Source organism: Atractosteus spatula, chromosome 25 (genome assembly GCF_055471065.1).
Source record: "Atractosteus spatula isolate fAtrSpa1 chromosome 25, fAtrSpa1.hap1, whole genome shotgun sequence".
NCBI lineage: Eukaryota > Metazoa > Chordata > Actinopteri > Semionotiformes > Lepisosteidae > Atractosteus > Atractosteus spatula.
Window position 1 is genome coordinate 13517822 of NC_142730.1, and position 20253 is coordinate 13538074.

General features: G+C 37.4%; 1 protein-coding gene across 2 annotated transcripts in view; it reads right to left on the reverse strand.

The window, feature by feature from the left end:
• LOC148815472 (protein NLRC3-like) overlaps positions 1-19597 on the reverse strand; it is a 62039-nt gene extending 42442 nt beyond the window's left edge. For both annotated transcript variants that reach the window (XM_088905121.1, XM_088905122.1), the window contains exons 1-5: positions 19489-19597; positions 9120-9218; positions 6913-7020; positions 5792-6077; positions 4445-4526 (exon numbers count right to left, since the gene is read on the reverse strand). In XM_088905121.1, the coding sequence (XP_088761247.1) occupies positions 4445-4526; positions 5792-6077; positions 6913-7020; positions 9120-9139 (496 nt within the window). In that variant the 5' untranslated portion in view covers positions 9140-9218; positions 19489-19597. The remainder of the gene's footprint in view (positions 1-4444; positions 4527-5791; positions 6078-6912; positions 7021-9119; positions 9219-19488) is intronic.
• Between the last annotated feature and the right edge of the window lie 656 nt (positions 19598-20253).

Consider the following 20253-nt stretch of genomic DNA (forward strand, 5'->3'; position numbering starts at 1 on the left):
TAAATTAATTTTAGTCCCTCAATTATGCAATGAAGATTTCCAGTTCAGTAAAAGGAATAACAAAATTACAGAAAGTATGCATGACCATTATCTTACTTTATATAATCATAAACTACTCACAGTCAATTCCATTTTAGAATGACAAAGTAATACTTACACTTCTACACCCATAATCAACAGCATGGTACTGGTCACTAACAAGAAAGTTTTATTATATGGTCCATCTTCATTAACAAGAAAATTGCACATTGGTGTATAAATTGAAAAAAAAAAACTAAATACTCTTAGAAAATCTCGCAAGCAAACAATTACAGTAATTGATTCTAAAACACAGAGGAATGAACTAGTATCTTTGAATGATGAATTGACAGGGAAGGACAAAGAAGAGCAATATTCCTGAGATTGAAAATAGTCATGCTCCGAAGACAGGGTTCACAACGTGAGAGAAGGTTAATTGTGTCCCAGTGATGGCCATCTCCACATGATTAGATTTACATAACAGATGAGGCAGTCCTAGCAACATAATGTCTTGTTTTCTATTAACTAAAAATGGAAAAATTATGGTTTTGTTCGGAATTTTATATCAAATACTGTATACTGTCAGTTAGAACTGAGAGAGCTATCTGATATTAGCTTTAGTTTATAAATAGATCTGGGCATCATCAGCATAAATCTGAAAATTCATTAAATTCACAAGACAGAAATAACATCTAAGAATATAACCAAGGGAGAATGTACATGTCCTACTGTACATTGAACTTACATAGACACACTGGGGGACACTGAAAGAAACACCCCAAAAGCAGGTAGCCTCCAGTACTGTAATGCAAATATACAGGAATTAATGCAGTCAGAATGCATAAGCACCAAAATAGCCATCAAGATAATAATGACATCCTGAGAATATGTGAAAAACATCCAGAATTTGTTAAAAACTCTGACTTTCTAAAGCGGTAGATTAAATGATGTTCAATGAAGATCACTTTGTATAAAATGCCTTTCCTACCTAAATCAATTGAACAAATCCCTCTCTAGCAGTAAAGCTGATTGAATCTGTGTTCTAAGAAAAGGATGATACTGTAAATGCACAATTTTCAAAAAGGAGAGTCTTTCAAACACTTAATTAAGTGTATATTAGTATTTCTTAGTCAAACCTTTTCTTAGTCCTAATGTATCAAATAAAAGTGGAATGACAAGGAATGATGGAATATTAGGCAAGGAATACAGGAATACGTGTCAAAAATACTGGGCCCCTTGCTCTTCAGCATTTACGTGTTTCCACTTGGTCAGCTTTTAAGATCACATGGCCTCAGCTTTCATTTTTATGCTGACGATACTCAAATATACATCCATACCAAACCTGACACTGATGTGGCTGTCTCTTTTCTATCTAATTGCATCTCTGACATAAAAATTTGGATGACTCAAAACTTCCTTCATCTTAGTTGCGACAAGACCGAAGTCATGCTTATTGGCACCCCAAATCAACTTCGTAAAGCCAGTCCTGTAACCCTATCTGTAGATGGTTCTGTACTTGAGCTTCAATCAAAATTGAAAAACCTTGGGGTTATATTCGATTCTGGCTTAACATTCGACCCACATGTGCAGCATATTGTCAAAACATATTTTTTTCACCTCAGAAATAGACTACGCCCTATGCTATCACTAACACATTTGTGTTCTCTCGAATTGACTACTGTAATGCTCTACTCGCTGGGGTATCTAAATCTACTCTGAACAAACTGCAGTACAGTATGTCCAAAATTCAGCAGCCAGAATCCTGACCAGGTCTAGTGCAAGTGTTCACATTACTCCTATCCTGGAGTCCTTGCACTGGCTTTCGGTCAAATTCCGTGTAGACTTTAAAATCCTCATGCTCACCTATAAGGCTCTGCATGGCTTGACCCCTCAGTACCTGTCTGAACTATTATCGCCCTACTCCCTACCTCGCAACCTTCGCTCTTCTAATTCTGCTCTCCTTACTGTCCCCCCAGCCCGTCTACATTGTATGGGTGACAGGGCCTTCTCCCGTTATGCCCCCAAGCTCTGGAACTCTCTCTCCAAGGATATCAGAGAGTCACCTTCTCTAAACGCCTTCAAATCCAGACTCAAAACCCTCTTCTTCAGAAAAGCCTTTACTTAACTGGTTCCATTCTTCACCCCTCTGCTCTTCTTAGTACAACCATCCACGGTCTCCTCTGTATATTGTAATTTTGTTTTATTTTGTGTATACTTCTTATTTATTGTTGTTGTCATCCTGTAAAGCGTTTTGAGAAACCACCTTTAAAGGCGCTATATAAAATAAAATGTATTATTATTATTAAAAACTGAACAAATAGAATAATTAAAAGCTTATATAGCATCTTAACATTAATAACTCGAACCTCAAAGCCAAACAGTCAATAAAGAGGGGTGGCAATTCGCAACTCTGACAGGACAGTTGCTGAATGAACACAGCATTTACTCACAATATGGAGATACCAATTCTGTTTAATCCCTATATTTGAAAACAAAAACTTTAGAACTATGATTTAGATCTTTTTTTCTAACTGGAAGCAGTGTGGTGTATTCAATTTATAACTGTAGTGTTGTGGGTTGAAAGACTCATCTGGGCTGTGCAATTAAATTATTTTATTTCAGATGCTTATCTTCACGTCCAATTTTAAAAAAATCTTGTACAGTTGAAAGTCTGGAGCGATAGATAATAGCCATTAATACACCATACATGTCCTATCATCACAAGGATCTGTCTATGGAAGAAGTGCACTGCATTCTTACCACAACAGATCTGAATAATGCTAAAATCACACACCTCCCTCCTGTGCAGCCAAAGGGAGGAGAAGTGTATGTGTATTGTTCAGGATCCACTTGCACTAACAATGTCCTTGATGTCCACAAATGGTACTATTACTTAAAAAGTAGGAAGGGATCGGGAAAAGATTCAGTTTCTGGTTTTCAGCATCATATCTGTTTCTTACAGCAGCTACACGGTAGAGAACTGTTTATCATGCACTACTTGGGAAACTTTACTTTGTATGAACCATCTCCACATGTTTACAAAAACATTTGTCTCTACAACTAATTCTACATTAATATAAATTAAGAAGACAACACAATCTCATGAAAACCCTATTAAAATCTATCAGAAGGTACTCAGTACACAGTTTAAATGCCTATGACAATAGTTATAGATAGCCCCAAAAAGGTAAAACAAGTAAAAAATATTGTTTACAAAGAAACAAAAAATAGCATATTTCCTACAGGTATGCTTCAAGTTTTTCTGTATTTCTGTAGCTTGTGTGAATTAGAAGTATATTTGAAAGACAATGTAGGGAACATCACACCAGGTCTACTCATTTCATTTGCCTATCCTGCTGTCATGGGTGAGGCAAAAGCTCTCACTGACATGAGTAACAATGATCTCTCTCTTCCACAGCTGATGTCATATGATACCACATTTAATCTAGGTGATTTCTACTTCTCACCTGCTGTGATTCACAATGTAACACTGATTGGCGATCCAATGTTTCCTGTTGTGTTCTTTCTACATGAAAGGAAATTCAAATGATATCATGGATAGAAATTTTTCAGCAGCTAACTGATGGCAAAATAGATGTCAGACCTTTAGTTACTGACAGAAAGAAGAATTGTAGAAACATACCAATCATATAATTCCAGATATAGAAACTAGATAACATACAGCATGGAGCTTTATTAGATGATGCAAACTGTTAAAACTGTTAAAATATCTCATGAAGCAATTCATCAACCACTCTTAATTGTCTTCTTTTCAAGAATTGTGTAACAGTTTTTCAGCTGAATGGAGTATTAGCTTTTGGCAGTACTTTGACAAACATTTTAAGAATGAGAAAGTTCAACATGCTGCAAGGTTTATTACTAAAAAAATATACCTGCTTCTAAAACAGCATAACAGCTAAGTCATTAAGCATTTAACTGACTGGAAGACTATGCCTTTTGATAGCATCCTTACAAAAGACATTAGCATGATTCTAAAATCAAAACCACGTATGCAATACTTATCTACTTGAACATATCATGACAAAAGCAAATGGTCTACCTGAGCAGGTACGTTTCAGATTTTCATTGCATGTATATATTTTGCCAGTGTAGGAAGTGTTACCACAGGATTTGCATTTCAATACACACTACCAAGCTTTCCAAATTCTACATTTGTGAGGCCTGCTTCCTTGTTAATCTAGGATTTTGTTTCTGTATTCCTGCTCTGCCTTTCTATAGAAAACATCATTCCAACTTTGTTTTGCTTATTATGTACAGTACTTCTGCTAAGATAATGGCAAAGTCTTGTACAGTATGAAATTTAATGTAGTTTTGATTTACACTAAACTGGCAGTCCTTTTTTAGAACAGCTCACACTAACCCAATCTGTCCTTCTCCAAAAGGGCAAATGCTTTTACAAACTGACCTTGGCTGCCCATCTCCTGGAATTCTCCTGTACAGAAATCTTCAGTTTTGCCTTTATGTTCAGTCACAGCTCTCTTCATTTCCTTAAGAGGGGGGAATTATGAGTGGTAGAAAAATAAATTTGAGACTGTAAAGGGACAGGTAGAAAGCTTGTGTAAACTGAGAAAGTTTTACTGTACATTTAGAGTCAGATGTGTTGACTATAGTCATAGTCAGATTATGAGACTCTCCCTCAGTGCATATGCGTCTGTCCCTGGCTTTATTCAAAGACCCTTCTTTATCATGCCTGTACTCTCTCAGTGCATGTACCATGTTGCAGTAAGTTGTACTGTGGAAAGACTGTAGTGTCCATGGACCTGCCACTAGAGTCTGCCAAAAATACAACTTCAAAGCCCCAGGAATAATATTTTAGTATGTGTTACTAGTATCGACCATATTCTCTGGTTCACTGATTGATGGAGAGGTGTACATAGTCACATGGGTTTAATTGGCAGGTCTCTATAAATGGCTGTCTCATAGTTATAATGGTGATTGGAAGGGCATTGAAGACCTGAAGATGGCTCCACAGCTGAAACGTTATGCTTTGTTTTTTTTATTTCAGGAATAAACCTTTACTTGTTCCTTTGCAGCCTACGCATGTTGATGCAGCTACCTGCTTGAATTTCTTCTACAGGAAATATATATATAACACATACAACATAATATATATAAAATATAATTAAATGTTTCAGAATGAGTCTTTAAAAAAAACAATCCTCTGTTTGTTGATTTATACAATAGTAATTTATAGTTCTCACAATTCTTTAACATGGACTTTGGTCTTTTCTATTTTTATGTAAAGTACAGTACAATCACTAGCTGGATCTGACTTCTCGCGGTGTGGTTCTAACGTGACATAAGTCACATGTTATATTATCGAACAGTGCAGATCTCTTCTCATGACGACTGTGAAATATCTAATATTTATTAACTTCATTGTAGACCAAAGATGTTTACAATAATGTTCACTTATTCAGCTCATAAAAATGTGTAGCAATGTTCACAAAACTACAGTATAAATTTATAACATACATAACTTCCTCAGCACCATTTTGAGTGCCTTTCTAAGCCATATACTGTACAGCTTCTGCTTTTGCACTGCTGAAACACCTATAGTCAATCAATAAACAGTAGTTTCACCAGCAGTTTTCACGTAGATGACCAGACCACAGCTCAATCCCTTGTTATTAACACAGGGAACAGAAACATTTGGGAACTGCATCTAGCAATTTCACAGTTTCACAGTTTTGAGAGCACATCTGATCTCAAAAGTTAATGAAACATGAAAATGAAACATGAAACATCTTACCTGTGTCGATCCATGTTCAGTCTTTAAAAAGATTATATCATGGCCCCTGTGCTTTTGCTCTGAAGATAGGTTGCAGGCGAGAGTCTGGTTAGACTTGAAGAATAGTATCAGAGTTCTGTGGTGCTGCTGACATAGTCTAAGCTCCTGGTTTTCAGTAATCTCCACCTGTCTGGTTCTCTGCAAGGGTGGCACTGCATGGAGTTGATGGAAATGTACCATATAATTGTTCAAAGCAGTTTTCTCCCTTTTGCAGAAATAACAGGCCACATTTCCTGTCTCTGTAAAGCTTAAAGCAAAAGGGAATATTGTTAAATATCTTTACCTTTGTACCTGAGTTTGAAAGATTGGATCGAATTCTTTGCTAGAGCAACATGATCATCATTCAGCAGTCATTAAGGAAAGAAAGCAGAAAACCTGTTGCAGTCCACCAATTGTGTACAGATCTGTTCTCTGTTAAAGCAGCTACATATCTTTATTAAGAATATAGATTAAAAATTAGATAATACTAATATATGAATATTGCTAAGTGATTATCCTGTGACACATTAGGGCTTTACAGGAAGATAGAGTTGTTATAGCCTCTGAAAATTTAGTTGCACATATATAATAATTCAAATAATAGGTGTACATTTTTCAATAATTTATAATCTCACTACAGAATGCATTTTCCTTATGGAAAATGACTAAACGAAGTAAGAATTACATTAATAAATTTTTGTAACTGTAATAGTTCTTGGGGTTTCCGCCCTTGTCGCTCCTGCCCTGCCAACATGTCCCTTAGTGCCTGGGTGCGAACCCGAGTCTCCAGCATAACGCAACAGGGAACTTGCCAGATGAGCTAAAGGAGAACTCCCTCAGCCCGGGTGGCTGAGATCCCTGTTACACACAGGGGTATATTCGTTACATAACCCACATAGTGACATTACAGTTGTGATTACAGCTTTTAGCAAAAGTAAAATATTTTAATTATTGTAGACATTTCTGCTTGGTACAGCATGCTGAGTTTTTTATTTTAAAAAGTTCCTTTTGTTCTTCCAAAGCAAGAAACTTTGAAGACCCTTCACACATAATCTACACATAACGAGCAGACAAAAGCACTCAGTCAATAGCAGTATCCTCACCTAGGGTCAGAGTCTTCATTTCTAAATGTTATTGGTCTTTCCATTGAATGATCACTGCTCATTGACACACTTCTGGGCTCTGGTGACACTGGTTTTCCCAGCTTGATCCTGTAAACAGTACAGACATCTTTCCTTTAATCTTCTTTCTCCACACCTGGACTCTGAGCTGAAATACTGTTATGCCTTGAGTTCCCTTTCAGAAACATATTTGTTCATTTTTCAGTTATCTTTAGTTGCCTAGATGTGCAGAGATGGCTATGTGGTTATTGGTGGCATCACACAGTCCTACTGTTTGAAGATGGTCCTGAAAACCATGTTTTCCATTGAAGTGAAGGGAGAGCATCGGCAGTCAGCCAACAGTGTAGTCATTTTTTAGCAGCTGCATTACCTGCTAACTTTGCAATAAAGGCAGTTTAATAGCAATAGTATTTTTTCTATTAACCAATTCTTATTCCAAACATTCTTTCCCAAAATATTCACTGCATGTAATTTGAGAATTAATCTTTAATGAGGAAGTCCAGCAAATATCACTCTGCAGCTCACAACTGGCAACCCACTGAAGCTAAGCAGGTGTGATCCTGGTCAGTACCTGGATGAGAGACCTCCTAGGAAAAAAAAGGCTGCTGCTGGAAGAGGTGTTAGTGGTGCCAGCAGGGTGTGCTCACCCTGTGGTCCATGTCGGTCCTAATGCCCCAGAATAGTTACGGCGACACTATAGTGTAAAATAGGCACTGCCCTTTGGATGAGGCGTAAAACTGAGGTCCTGACTCTCTCTGGTCATTAAAAATCCCAGGGTGTCTCTTGAAAAGAGTAGGGGTGTAACCCCGCTGTCCTGGCCAAATTTCCCATTGGCCCTTACGAATCATGGCCTCCTAATAATCCCCATCTATGAATTGATTTCATTACTCTGCTCTCTTCCCCACTGATAGCTGATGTGTGGTGAGTGTTCTGGCACACCATGGCTGCTGTAGCATCATCCAGGTGGATGGTGCATATTGGTGGTGGTGGAGGGGAGTCCCGATTATCTGTAAAGCGCTTTGAGTGGAGTGTCCAGAAAAGCGCTATGTAAGTGTAAGCAATTATTCTGCCTTCATTTTGTAGTACTTGTAACTTTGCTCCCCCTGTTGGTGGCTTGTGTGTATAAATTTAAATATACCATCTTTATGTTCTTTGTATGTTCATTTGATGCTTATTCAAAAACTTAAGCAAGAACTTACCTTTTCTTAATCCAAATAGACTATATTATTTGTACTCCCTGTATCTAATTTCTACCTACAGTACACTGTCCTTTAAATGAATTAATAAACACATTGAAAAAGGTACAAAAATATATTTAAAAAATATATTGCAGAATGTGCTAAGTTTTGGCAGCACTGTGGTGTAGTGGTTAGCATTGCTGTCTCACAGTGCTGGAGCCCTGGGTTCAGTTCCATATCTGGGGTGCTATGTGTGTGGAGTTTGTATGTTTTCCCTGTGTTCATGTCAGTTTCCCCCGGGTGCTCCAGTTTCCTCCCACAGTCCAAGGACATAATGGTAAGTTAATGGGCGTCTGGGAAAATTGGCCCTGGTATGAGTGTATTTCTGTCTGTGTTGTACCCAGTGAGGGACACCAGTGTCCCATCCAGGGTGTATCCTGTATATAACTGGACAGAATCTGACTACTAGCACCTAAAACCTGTAACCTCACTGTTAGAGAACTTCACTCCATCCAGATCATCTTTACCACACTCTTCCTCAGAACGGCAAATAATATGATCAAAGACCAAAACCACATTGGGAATGCACTTTTGCCTCTTCTTCCTTCTGGCAGAATTAGCAGTGTAAAAGCCTGAACCTCTAGGATTCTTCGCCACAGCAAAAAGACTCCTCTTAAATTCTCCTAATCCCATTCACTTACACTCCTCTGTTTTTGCACTGAACCTAAAATACTGCCACTACTTGAATTTTGCTCACTGCTATCTGAATGCTGCTTAAAATCATAGCTGCTACCATGTTCCTGTCTCCAACAATCTGTGATGTCATTTTCTGTCAACGTTGTCATCTTTTATGTAATTTGTTATGTCATTTGATGAAAACATGCAAGTAAGAACTTACAGTAGGTACTGTACATATGACAACAAATTTGAACTTGAATATGCTGCTCGAGATTTCTGGATAACATTTTCTGACACTTTTATGTACTCCATATTACTTAGATATTCTCTTACCTTTGCATCTCAGGGTCCATTGCTTCAAAACCTGCTTCCCCTCTTGAGGAAGAAAGGCCTGGGCAGAGCAGACAGGAATTTGATCCAGAACAGCACAATCTGCCAACACACAACAGAAACAGTGACACTCCGAAGTGTATTCCTCATTAACAAAACTATCACGCTCTCCCCTGTAGTACCATACAGGTACATTACCAACAGTGATACATTCTCCGCAACTATACTACACAATTACCTTGACATCAATTACCTTGACGTCTCTTGCAGCATGCTTCACTTTAACAGAAATACCTAACTGTTTGTAAAAACAGTGAAACACTCTACTGACTATACTGCAAAATAACAATTACCATTATCTCCCTTTCCTTTTGAGGAGTACCAATATACACAGAGGTTATCATTGCCCCACACCACTGGATATCACAGAGAGGGAAAAGGAGAGTTTGTTCCAAGTGTCAGTACAGGAAAGGACTGTGAGATGCTGTTATAGAAGGCAAATATACTGCAAAGTAGTGTGAGTGTAGGCAAGTTCTATCAGAGAAGGACCCTGGACCAGGTGATAGGGGGGCGTACTACCAGGAAGGAAAGGAATGACCTCACCCTGAATCAGTCCTGCCACAGGGAAGCATGAAGAATTCTTGCATCGGCACCTTCAAAGTATCACTGGAGCTAAGATGAGAGGAAAAGAATCCAGGCAGAGTGGGCAGTCAACCCTGGAGAACATTTCAGACATATATTGCCATCTCCTAACACCTAAGCAGAATGGCCAGAATGAAAAAAATTTAAAGTCCAGGTGAGGTTCAAAATGTCAAAATGTCAGGGCTTTAAAACTCATCTTTAGCCATAGGGCACTCCAGAGAACAGAACATGGGGAACAAGCAAGACAGCCTAGAAAAAAGGAAGCACTATCTCACTGCAAACTTGAGAAGTTCCCCACAAGAAGTATGAAGATAAATAACAGGACATGATTAGATAAAGACAAATCTCTCCATAGAACTTAAATTAATTCAGGGTGTCTTAGAAGACTGCATGTTCTTTACTGGAAGCTGGTCATGGGGGTCATAGAGTCTCCTGATGTAATAAATCTCCAGGAGCATAAAAAATACATAAACATTTTAACAAGAGGGCATAATCTAAGTAAAATACAAAAGAAAGGTGTCTGGAGATAAAAGGACCAAATAGAAAACAAGAAAGGACAAAGTATTTAAGTGTTAACAGAGACAAATGATGGTTGTTGGAAATGCTTTTCTCCAGAACGCTGCATCAGACACATGGACCAAAGTCTGTTGTTGTGTTATAGTTTGCTGTTGTCCTGGTGCTAAAGTGGCTATACAGAAATTATATTTGAATTGTATAAGGCAAATGAGGTATGAGGTTTAAGGCACTCAAAAGTTAAATGTGCACCCTTATAAACACCGCATTTCTCAATTGTTTCATAAAGTATTACACATACAAGTGATCTCCAATTTCCTAAATTTGTTTTTGCAATAGTGCAACTGTCTTCCTTAGGCACCATACCATTGATGAGATATCACTTTAGAAGTCCTGTTAGTTCTTGACAGTTTTTCCAACTAGTGAGATAGACTAGCTGTGCATCTTGCTGCTTTGATAGGTGTCACTCACTGAAATGACAGTAATGTCAACAAAGGAACAAGTAAGAGGTTTATTCCATGCTGAACAGAGAAGAGAGAAAACACAATGTTTTGGTTGTGAAGTCTTCTTCAGGTGTGAGAAAGACAGGACAGAGATTAAATAGCACAGAAGAACAAAAGCTGGGAGAGGGGAGGAGGCAGGAGGGGCAGAGAGGCAGAGAGGCCACTCAGGAAGTGCAAAGTGGAGAAGGGTGAAGAAAGGTATGAAGTCAAAACCTGCAAGAGATTACACAAAGATGAGTTGGTCATTGAGAGAAGGGGTTGGTGTGAACCTAGTTTCAGGATGAGTTTCATTTCTGTTGTTTTTCTGCTATTGGAGTTGAGAAACCCTTTTTGAGAACAGAGACAAAGAGATCAGTGTGATCATGGCCGTCAGAGGTGAAATGAGAAACTATGGGCTTGGAGAAATCTTTAATCTTCACAGCCCGAACATGTTCTCTGAAGCGGTTTCCTAGTCTCTTTCTGGTTTCCCCAACATAGATAGCTGAGCATTTTTTGCAGGAGATACAGTAAATGAGGTTGCTGGAGGTAGAGGATGTCGTCTGGCTGATCCGGAATTGACCCGAGGGGCCCTGAATGAGCGTGTTGTTAGATATGTATTAGCAGGTGATACAGTGAGTTCTGTTGCAGGGGAAGGTGCCTGGTGGGGATTATTGCTGAGTATGGTCAAGGGAGCTATAAACCATAAGTTTACGTAGATTGGGTGGTATGAGATGATTGGGCGGTTAGAAAAAAGGGTACCGATGGAGAGATCCCCCTGTAAAATGGAGTAGTTGTTAATAATGGTTCTGGGGATAGAAAGTGTGTTAGAGTGGTAGGGAAGCACCAAAGGAATGCGGTTGTGAGACCAGGAGTTCCTGGTCGAGTTGATGATCTGGGGGCTGTTTTTGGCCGGGGTGAGGGCCGTATCGATAACATGGGTGGGCATCCTCTGTTGATGAAAAAAGAATACATTTTGAGTGCTTGGTTCTGGAAAACCCTGTCATTACTGCAGAGTCGGCGTAGCCTGTGGAACTGTGAGAAAGGGAGAGATTTTGGTGTGAATGGGATGAAAAGAGCTGTATAGGAGATAGCTGTGTGAATCTGTGTGTTTGTGGTGCCTATGGCGACTCCACTAACCTGTAATGTTGACATTGTAATGTCAACAATACCCACTGTTATGTTGAAGTACTGTAGTCTGTAACCCGAATCCTGCATCTAGGCTAATGTCTCAATATCTACACTTCTGGTTCTTGTGCCCTTCAATCCTGCTTGGGTCTGGAAGGACTTAGTGTGTCCCATTTCTCATTTTATCATAAGTCCGCATCAGAGCAAACTTTACTAAAGTGAATTACCCCAGATTCTTTGGGGAATGGTGATGTTCTAACCTATCCAAATGGAATGGAGTTGCCATTGGAGAATAAAATATTCAAGTATTAATAACATTTAACTTTTTACAGTTTTAAAAACTCATAATTTAATATTTAACAATAATTAGGCTACTTTAGATCTATACAGATGCAGCCATTCAAAACAAGCGGGCGATACCGCATTATTTTGCGGTGCGCTTTACGCAGTCTACCGCAAGTTACCGTAAATTCTCCTATAGTACCGCAAGTAAAATAACAGTATCCGGAATTTCCGCAAGGTGGAGCTAATAAAGCTCAACCTCTCATGTTTGAGCTGTCACCATCAAAATCTTTAACGAAGATATTACTAATAGTATTAATAATGAATGACCTTGGAGAAGCTGTAAACTCAAAGTATTGCCCTGGTCCACATTCTTTTTTTCATTGACCGTCTTTGTAAAAGTAACACCACAGCATTTCGCAATCACACATTTGTTTCCAATCATGCAAAGTACAGTAATTTTTGAGAATCTCCGATTCACCATGCCTTTCACTTGCTCATAAAAGAGATTGATTTAGGAACATAAACATATTACTGTATGCAAACTGTACTGTATACAGTATGTATATGTATATTTAATGTCTTTACTGTGCCCGTTTAAGTATTAAATATTATATGGAATTTTACCACTGAAGGGAAATCTTAGTAGCTGAGCATAAAAAGAATAGGAGCATACTGTAACGCGTGTGAAGGCCATAAACGATATTAATTTTGGAACATAAACATACAGTATATGGCTGGTCTCGGTACTTTAAAGAAAAAATACACACCAGTATTCCATTTCTCCCTAAACATTTTAAGCATCGAAGTCTTTAACTAACGTGATACCGGAGTCAACAAGCATACTCTAGAATTTGATTAAAAAAAACATTAATACTTTCGTTGGAGTTTAAATAAAGTTGATGTTTTATCTAGGGGCTGCTCGCTCACCTGCGTCTGAAGAGTGGCTTCTAAACTGTGAAAACATGTGTCTGTCTTTCCGTAGGGGGAAGGGAATCTGATCTGCAAGGCCCTTTGGCTACTCTATCTCTCTTTTGATTATTACATCCAATAATCAAAAATGACACAATAAACATAATAACCATAATAACGACCAACCAACAAAAACAACCATATAAATCAATACTAAAACGGGCAGAGAGAGAGAGAGAGACACCAAGGGGTGTGGAAAATGGGCGATCTCCCCAGACTGTACGCCTGTTTCACTGTTACCTGGATACCTCTTGGGGGATATCCTCTATATACTCTTGGGGGGAATGTCCTCTTGGGGGATATTCTAACAACAAGTGATTATAAGATCTGACCTGATTATAAGATCTGAAGTGCAGTGAAATACAATATGGACAGTATGCTTCTCAAAGCGCTTTTATAGGATAACAACAATAACAACAAGAATTTTACAAGTCCTGTGAAGAAGAATATCATCAATATTAATAATAATAATAAAGGTGGCTTTTTTTTAAAAAAAACTTTTTTTAAATGCATTTGCATTTGCACACAGAGCAGTGTTTACTTGAACATGGAGATGCCAAACTGAATAATTCCTGCACACAACCATTGCAGCGGAATTTGCATCATTTGGCAGGGCTATGATGCATACAAGTGGTGGTGGATTTGGAGACAAAATGTATTTACATTGGGTTGCTGTAAGTGGAGCACTAATAAGCCCAAAGCTCTACTTATTATTTTACAAAAGAATGCACCTGACAAGCTGGACAGCATGCTTCTCAAAGCGCTTTACAGGATAACAACAACAATAACAACAACAATTTACAAGTTCTGGGAGAAAAAATATGATCAATATTAATAATAATAATAATAATAATAATAAAAAACTTTTTTTATATAGTGCCTTTAAAGGTGGCTCCTCAAAGCGCTTTACAGGATAACAACCGATGAAACAACATTGGTTGGGGGTTGAAAATACCTGTGAAACCGGTTTGTTCACAATGTACTGTAGACACAGAGTGTTACACCAACGTATTAGCATGTTAAAGTGATTCCATTGAGGAGCCGGGCGCGATAATTGTTTTGTTCCTTGATACAGTATCTGATCTGCAAGGCCATTTGAAACAAAACAAAAACTAAAAATAAGATACAATCTACAGACATTCACAACAAAAACATATCTTAAAACATTTACATATATTGTTAAATTATTACTTTAGATATATACTTTAGGTTACTGAAACAGCCATCTTTAACCATTCCGTGTCTGAGTCACTGCAGGTAGAGACACGTTTGAAAAAAAGTTCATCCCAGCTACAATACATTATTTTTAATATTTTTGTGATAAGAGGGAGCAAAACATCAGTATTTACTGCTAGTAATTAGTGTACGATCTATAGTTGAAATCTGAGCCTAAATAAAAAGAAAAAGCATTTTCAGAGAGCAATTACACTGTGTTTATGTAGAATAAGTGATTAGGTTTATGAGCAATCTAATTACTTATTCGTTTAAAACGCTATATAAAATAAAGTTTATTATTAATTTGCTGGACGGAGTGGTGAACATTATTATGCATAAGACAAAGATAACGATTTACGTTAAAAGACATTTAATTAAACACGGGTTTGTGATTTAAATGGGAATGGGGGTGACGGGAACTCTTAATCTAAATAAAAATAAAATAAATAAAACAGGTTTCGATAGTTAATAACCACTTTTTATGCACGAAACACGGGTGATTTTTCTTCCTCCTGATCAGTTAAGAAATCTGTGTATGCTGTAAGGTTTTTACTTCTTAATTAAACTTTTAAAATACACGTTTCGAATAGAAAGAAATCCTCTTCCTGGTATAGTATGTATAGCAGACCAGCACGTCTTTTTTCTCCAATCAGAGGGGTGTCAGCCAATCACCATTCTTAAGCCCTACCAAAATCTCTGGTATAGGGAGACCCCAGAATTCTGTCCCATAGTTTAGATGGATGATAGATACTTTTATTGATTAGTAAATCTAATCAATATTTTTAATTTAATTTTATTAAAGTAAATCATTTTCATTTTAGGAAATTATTAAATGCTCGGTTAAAAGCAAAGGAGATTGTCTGTTATAGTGAACATAAAAACAAGAGTTTGCTGTGGCGTTATTGGAAACCCAAATTTCACAAAAAATCGCTGGCATAATATCCTAGAAGACACAGACTGGCTGTTTTTTATGAAAACTTTCATGCTTAAAATGTTCAGGGAGAAATTGAAGACTGGTGTGTATTTTTTCTTTAAACTATCAAGACCAGCCATACACAGTACAGTTTACATACAGTAATGTTTATGTTCCTAAATTAATATCGTTTATGACCTTCAGATGCGTTATGCTGCTCTTCTTTTTATGCTCAGCTACTAAAATTTCCCTTTAGTGGTAAAATTTCATATAAATATTCAATACTAAGCGGATTAAAATGTGCACAGTAAAGAGATTAAATGATTAAATCTTTTCACTACCAACCAATGCACCACGAGTGCCCCTGTCGGTCATTTTGGCCAGCCAATCACTTACCGTGGTGCCCTGCGGTGGCTTGTGGGTAGTTTACCGTACCGCGGGTTTGTACCGTGCATTTTGAATGGCTGCATCTGTATGTATTCTAGGTACAAAGTGTAGACATGAAGCTGTTATTTCATTATGCCATCTTGACTTATGTATATCCATTTACCTATGGTGTACGTTTGAAAACAGAAAGACAAAGTATTTAATAGAAATGCATTGAATAAACGTAATAATGTAAATGTAATAAATAAAGTGTAATTCAGGACCCTATGCAGATGGTATAATCCGGAAGTAAGTGGAAAGGGACAACAAGGAGGAGACGACGAGGATCAGGAGGGGTTGACAGACAGGGGGGTGTGATAACGGTGATCTGGTGCTCGGGTGGCGTGGCCAAGGCAAAAAAGTCCAAAGAGTACAGGGGGGAAATCCAGGGCAAAGTCCAAAGTCCAAAACAAAAGTCCAAAGTCCAAGACAAAAAAATGGTTAAAAACCGGAACGGGATCCGGTACAGAGATAGGGAATAAAAACCAGGATAACGAGGCCAGATGCTCCGAGCCCCGGACTCAGATGGTCAGGATGCCGTGAAGAAGCCTATGCTGTCGGGTATCTCCTGGACCCACTGGTAGGTGGGCTTCTGGGCGTCCATCTCCCAATGCTGAGCCCAGAATAGTGAGAGTGCCAGGCTTAAATAAGGAGGGGAAGAACAGGGGGCAGGTGGACGTAATGATCTAAAATGTGAAAGAGCCGGAGCGGCCTCAAGAGGAGGGATTAAACAAAGGTATTGCCAAGTTCACTTAATTTAGTTTATTTTACCCATATTGAATAAAAACTGTTTAACGTGAATGAACACATTATGATCCTGGAATTGTCATTTTTGTATAGGGACAGACAAGATTAAATATATTTGATATACAAAGCTTTAAATAGAGAGTGATATTGCAAAGTTTTCCTTATTTCGTTTACTCCACCCATTTTGTGTCATACCTGGTCCACATGAATGAACACATTGTCACTTTTGTGGAGGGGCAGATGAGATGACATTCAATTTAATAAAAGTCATGATAATTCTCTGACAGAGTTCACTTAGCCACAGGAAAGAAACAGTGTGAAAACAGTAACAACAGAAAGCATTTTCACCTTGAGTCATAACCAATGACTGATAAGGAAAGGGTCATTACATAACTGTAAGGAAGTCCCAATACCCTTTTTATAAAGATGTTCAGAGAAGAGATCAGCTTGTTGAGATTGGGGGTGTGGAGTAGGAGGAGGGCAATCCAACCACTGAGAAACTATGTGTTCCTGTAGCCTTTATAGATGTAGTGGTTGCAGAGACATGAGGGTTGTGATTTGTTATTTTGCCTGATTGCAGATAGGACCTGTTTCAAACAGTGGAACGCACAGCTGCTGTAGAAGGACTTTACAGTGCTTCAGACATAGCTTGTGGTTCATTTTGTACATTTAATGTTGTTCTTTTTCACTTACATTTTGAAATGGTCAATTTTCGTTAGTAAACACAAATTGTGGGAAACAATTGCACACTTTTAAGCTAGTCAGGGACAAAACTACTGTCAGCTACTTGAAGATTCAACTGATCAATTAAGTGCTTAGGTTAGTTTAGAGAATTTTATTGTCTTACTGTTTGCCTGATTTTTTTTTCAAAATAGTGAGAACAGGAGGTAAGGCCTTTCATGTAGCCTCTTTGATTGATAAGTAGTTCAAAAGAAGTGATAATGGCTGATGATACAGGGAGTCTGGTGGACAGACAAAAAAACTAATCTTTATAGGAGATTACTTGAAAGACAGAGGGAAGTTTATTTTAATTTTTTTCAGATTTTTACTCTAAGTATAAGACACATTTCATATGTTTAATTCTTTTGGATATTTGGCTCTAGTGTGTGCTTTATGTAAGAACATAAAATAAGTAAGTAGTATGACTGAAATATATTTAAATCCAGTCAAGAGCTACTTCCAAACTGCCTACAAGATACCAGAGGTCCTGGTAGTTTTGTTGGCAACCCCTCGACTACAGGTTCCCTTGACATCAAGGCACCAAGTGTACCAGAGACAAAAACAGCCACCTGCACTCATCCTGTCTCAAATGCCTGTCTTTTATGCTTTCTTGTACTTTTTCTGGCCCCATTATATTACCCATTGGCATCCGTCGGAGTGTTCAAGAGCACTGGGTGTATCCATACCTTAAAATTATGCCCCTTTTACAGACATATTATAATAAGGAATTCATACACTGTTTTTAGGCTTAACCATTGCTATGGATATAGAAATGTTTTTTGGTAAGTTTACTATTAAAATGGTTCAGGATTCATACTGTACCTGCAACATCACTTATACTCAGAATACTTACTGGTATGAACCATCACTATATCTGAGATAACTCAACAAGTTTCTCAGTGCAATGTACCAGTTGAATAAATTAATAACAAATTGATTCTGTCTACCTCCTGTAAGAAACTTGAACATTACAGTGGACCTAAAGGATGTTGTTTTCATATCTGTTTTTTTCCTACAATTCAGCATATGAGCTATGCATCTTCAATTTTTCACTCTGATCTACTTCAAACAACTGTTCCAAGCGTAGTAGTCTAGGAACACTGCTGTGGGCACAACACTGTGTCGTATCTCCTCCTGAGAAAGTCCAGCAGGACACCTCTCTTGTCTGAGGGAGGTTCGCTAGATTCCAAGAGGCATCCCCACTCTCAATGTTGCAGTATTTTTTTTTACTTAAGGCTTTTTGCCAGCTTTTTTCTTGTTAAAATACGGAGTATGAAAACATAATCTTTGTACATAATCTCTACTCTAGTAAGCAGAAAATGTAACAAAAGTGAAATGATACAATGTGTTATGGATTCAATAGACTAGTGCAAACTAAACATACTATTCTTGCACTGGATATAAAGTTGATCCCTAGGTCAGATTCAAATGTAAGAACATACAGTGAGAAAAGTTATTAAGGAGTAGAGGTCAATTAGCCTCTCTACAATGATTTAATTCCTTGAGGTTAAGTGATCTTAATTCTCATGACATCTTGTTATCTGTGAAATATAACATATGTGGACTTTGATGAATTATACATAAATGCTTCTGACAAACGCTACCAAGAAAAAGTTTAAAACAGCCATTAACAAGATTTGATTAGGGTTTCAATTGCATTTTTGCCTGTCTCAATAACATTGTCCATTTGCAAAAGGGTCTACTATATCTGTGACATCTTTCTGTAAATATTCGTACTGTATTAACAGATATGTAATGCAGTTTTATATATTATTCTACACAAGTAGATAGTTTATTGCTTCTAAAATGTATTATTGAAATTAATCAGTTTATGAGTGTTAACAAGCTATATTCCTTCTATATGCAGAAGAACAAAATTGACATTCAGTTCCAAATCAACAGTATGAAGTCATCTGGTTTAGTAATAACAAATAATGCAGACTTTCTGCTAAAGGTTGGTGCAGTCCTGTGACCAAGCAAGCAACCTAATAAAAAATAGTTACACCTTGTAATGGATTCCCATTAATGATACAACAGGGCAAGCGCACAGATAACATGAAGACACACCCAATATCAAGAATTAATTTTTCATTAATTTATACTATATGTGTCATATATAATGCATCAGAGCCTTTTTAAAAATGAATTTTCTGATAATACGAGGTGAACTTCTCTTTATATCATCAGATCAGCAGTCTCAGAAGATAATGCCAAAAAGCACAGCTTTTGGAAAGCATTGCTTGAAATATTGCAATGAATACTAAAATAAAACATTTATTTTTAAATAAATATGTTTTTTATTAATGAAAAGTTTATTCTCTTAAAAGAGACTCACCCAGGGTTCTGTAGGTTGAAATACTATCACTCCTTCATTCAGCACTAAAATGTTTTCATAACTTCAAATTCATCACATAGTTTAATTTTGTACACATGGCACAGAATCCCCATGCTCTCTCCCAGCTGCTACATTCAATGATTATTGAATAACATTGAAGTGTTATTTCCTCTCTTCTCATACCCACTTCCTTCTTCTCTGTCTGTCATTGCCAAATTAATTAGAATTATGCTTGTGGTTTCTGTAATGCGATGTTATTTGAAATGAGCAAGCACTAAAGGAAACTGGCAGATAAAAATTGTTTTCAATGCACCTGAAAATTTTCCTTTACAGTGGTATCAAGTAAACATTTTAATGCACAGTGCAAACTTCATAATGAAAACATGTTATATTATTTAAAAACAAGAGCTTGTTCCGTATATCCTAACTTACTTAAGGTCACTTTAACATGCAGTATAATATAGTTCAGTATATTTTAAAAGCTGTAGATTCTATATTATATACTATATTTTTGCACATTGTTGCATTCACATGCATAATATACAAAAATTGCACAAACATTTTGAGATATGATTCTGTGCAAAAGCATAACAGTGGGAGGTGGGGGTGGTAAGCAGGTGCTCATCCTCATGTATCCTATAACATAACAGATCACTGATGTTAACAGCCCATGTCTGCGGTATGTTCTTTCCTGTATTGTTGTCGCATTATTTTGTTAATGTATTATAACAATGTATTGATGTGAGGATTTTAATTTACTGTAAC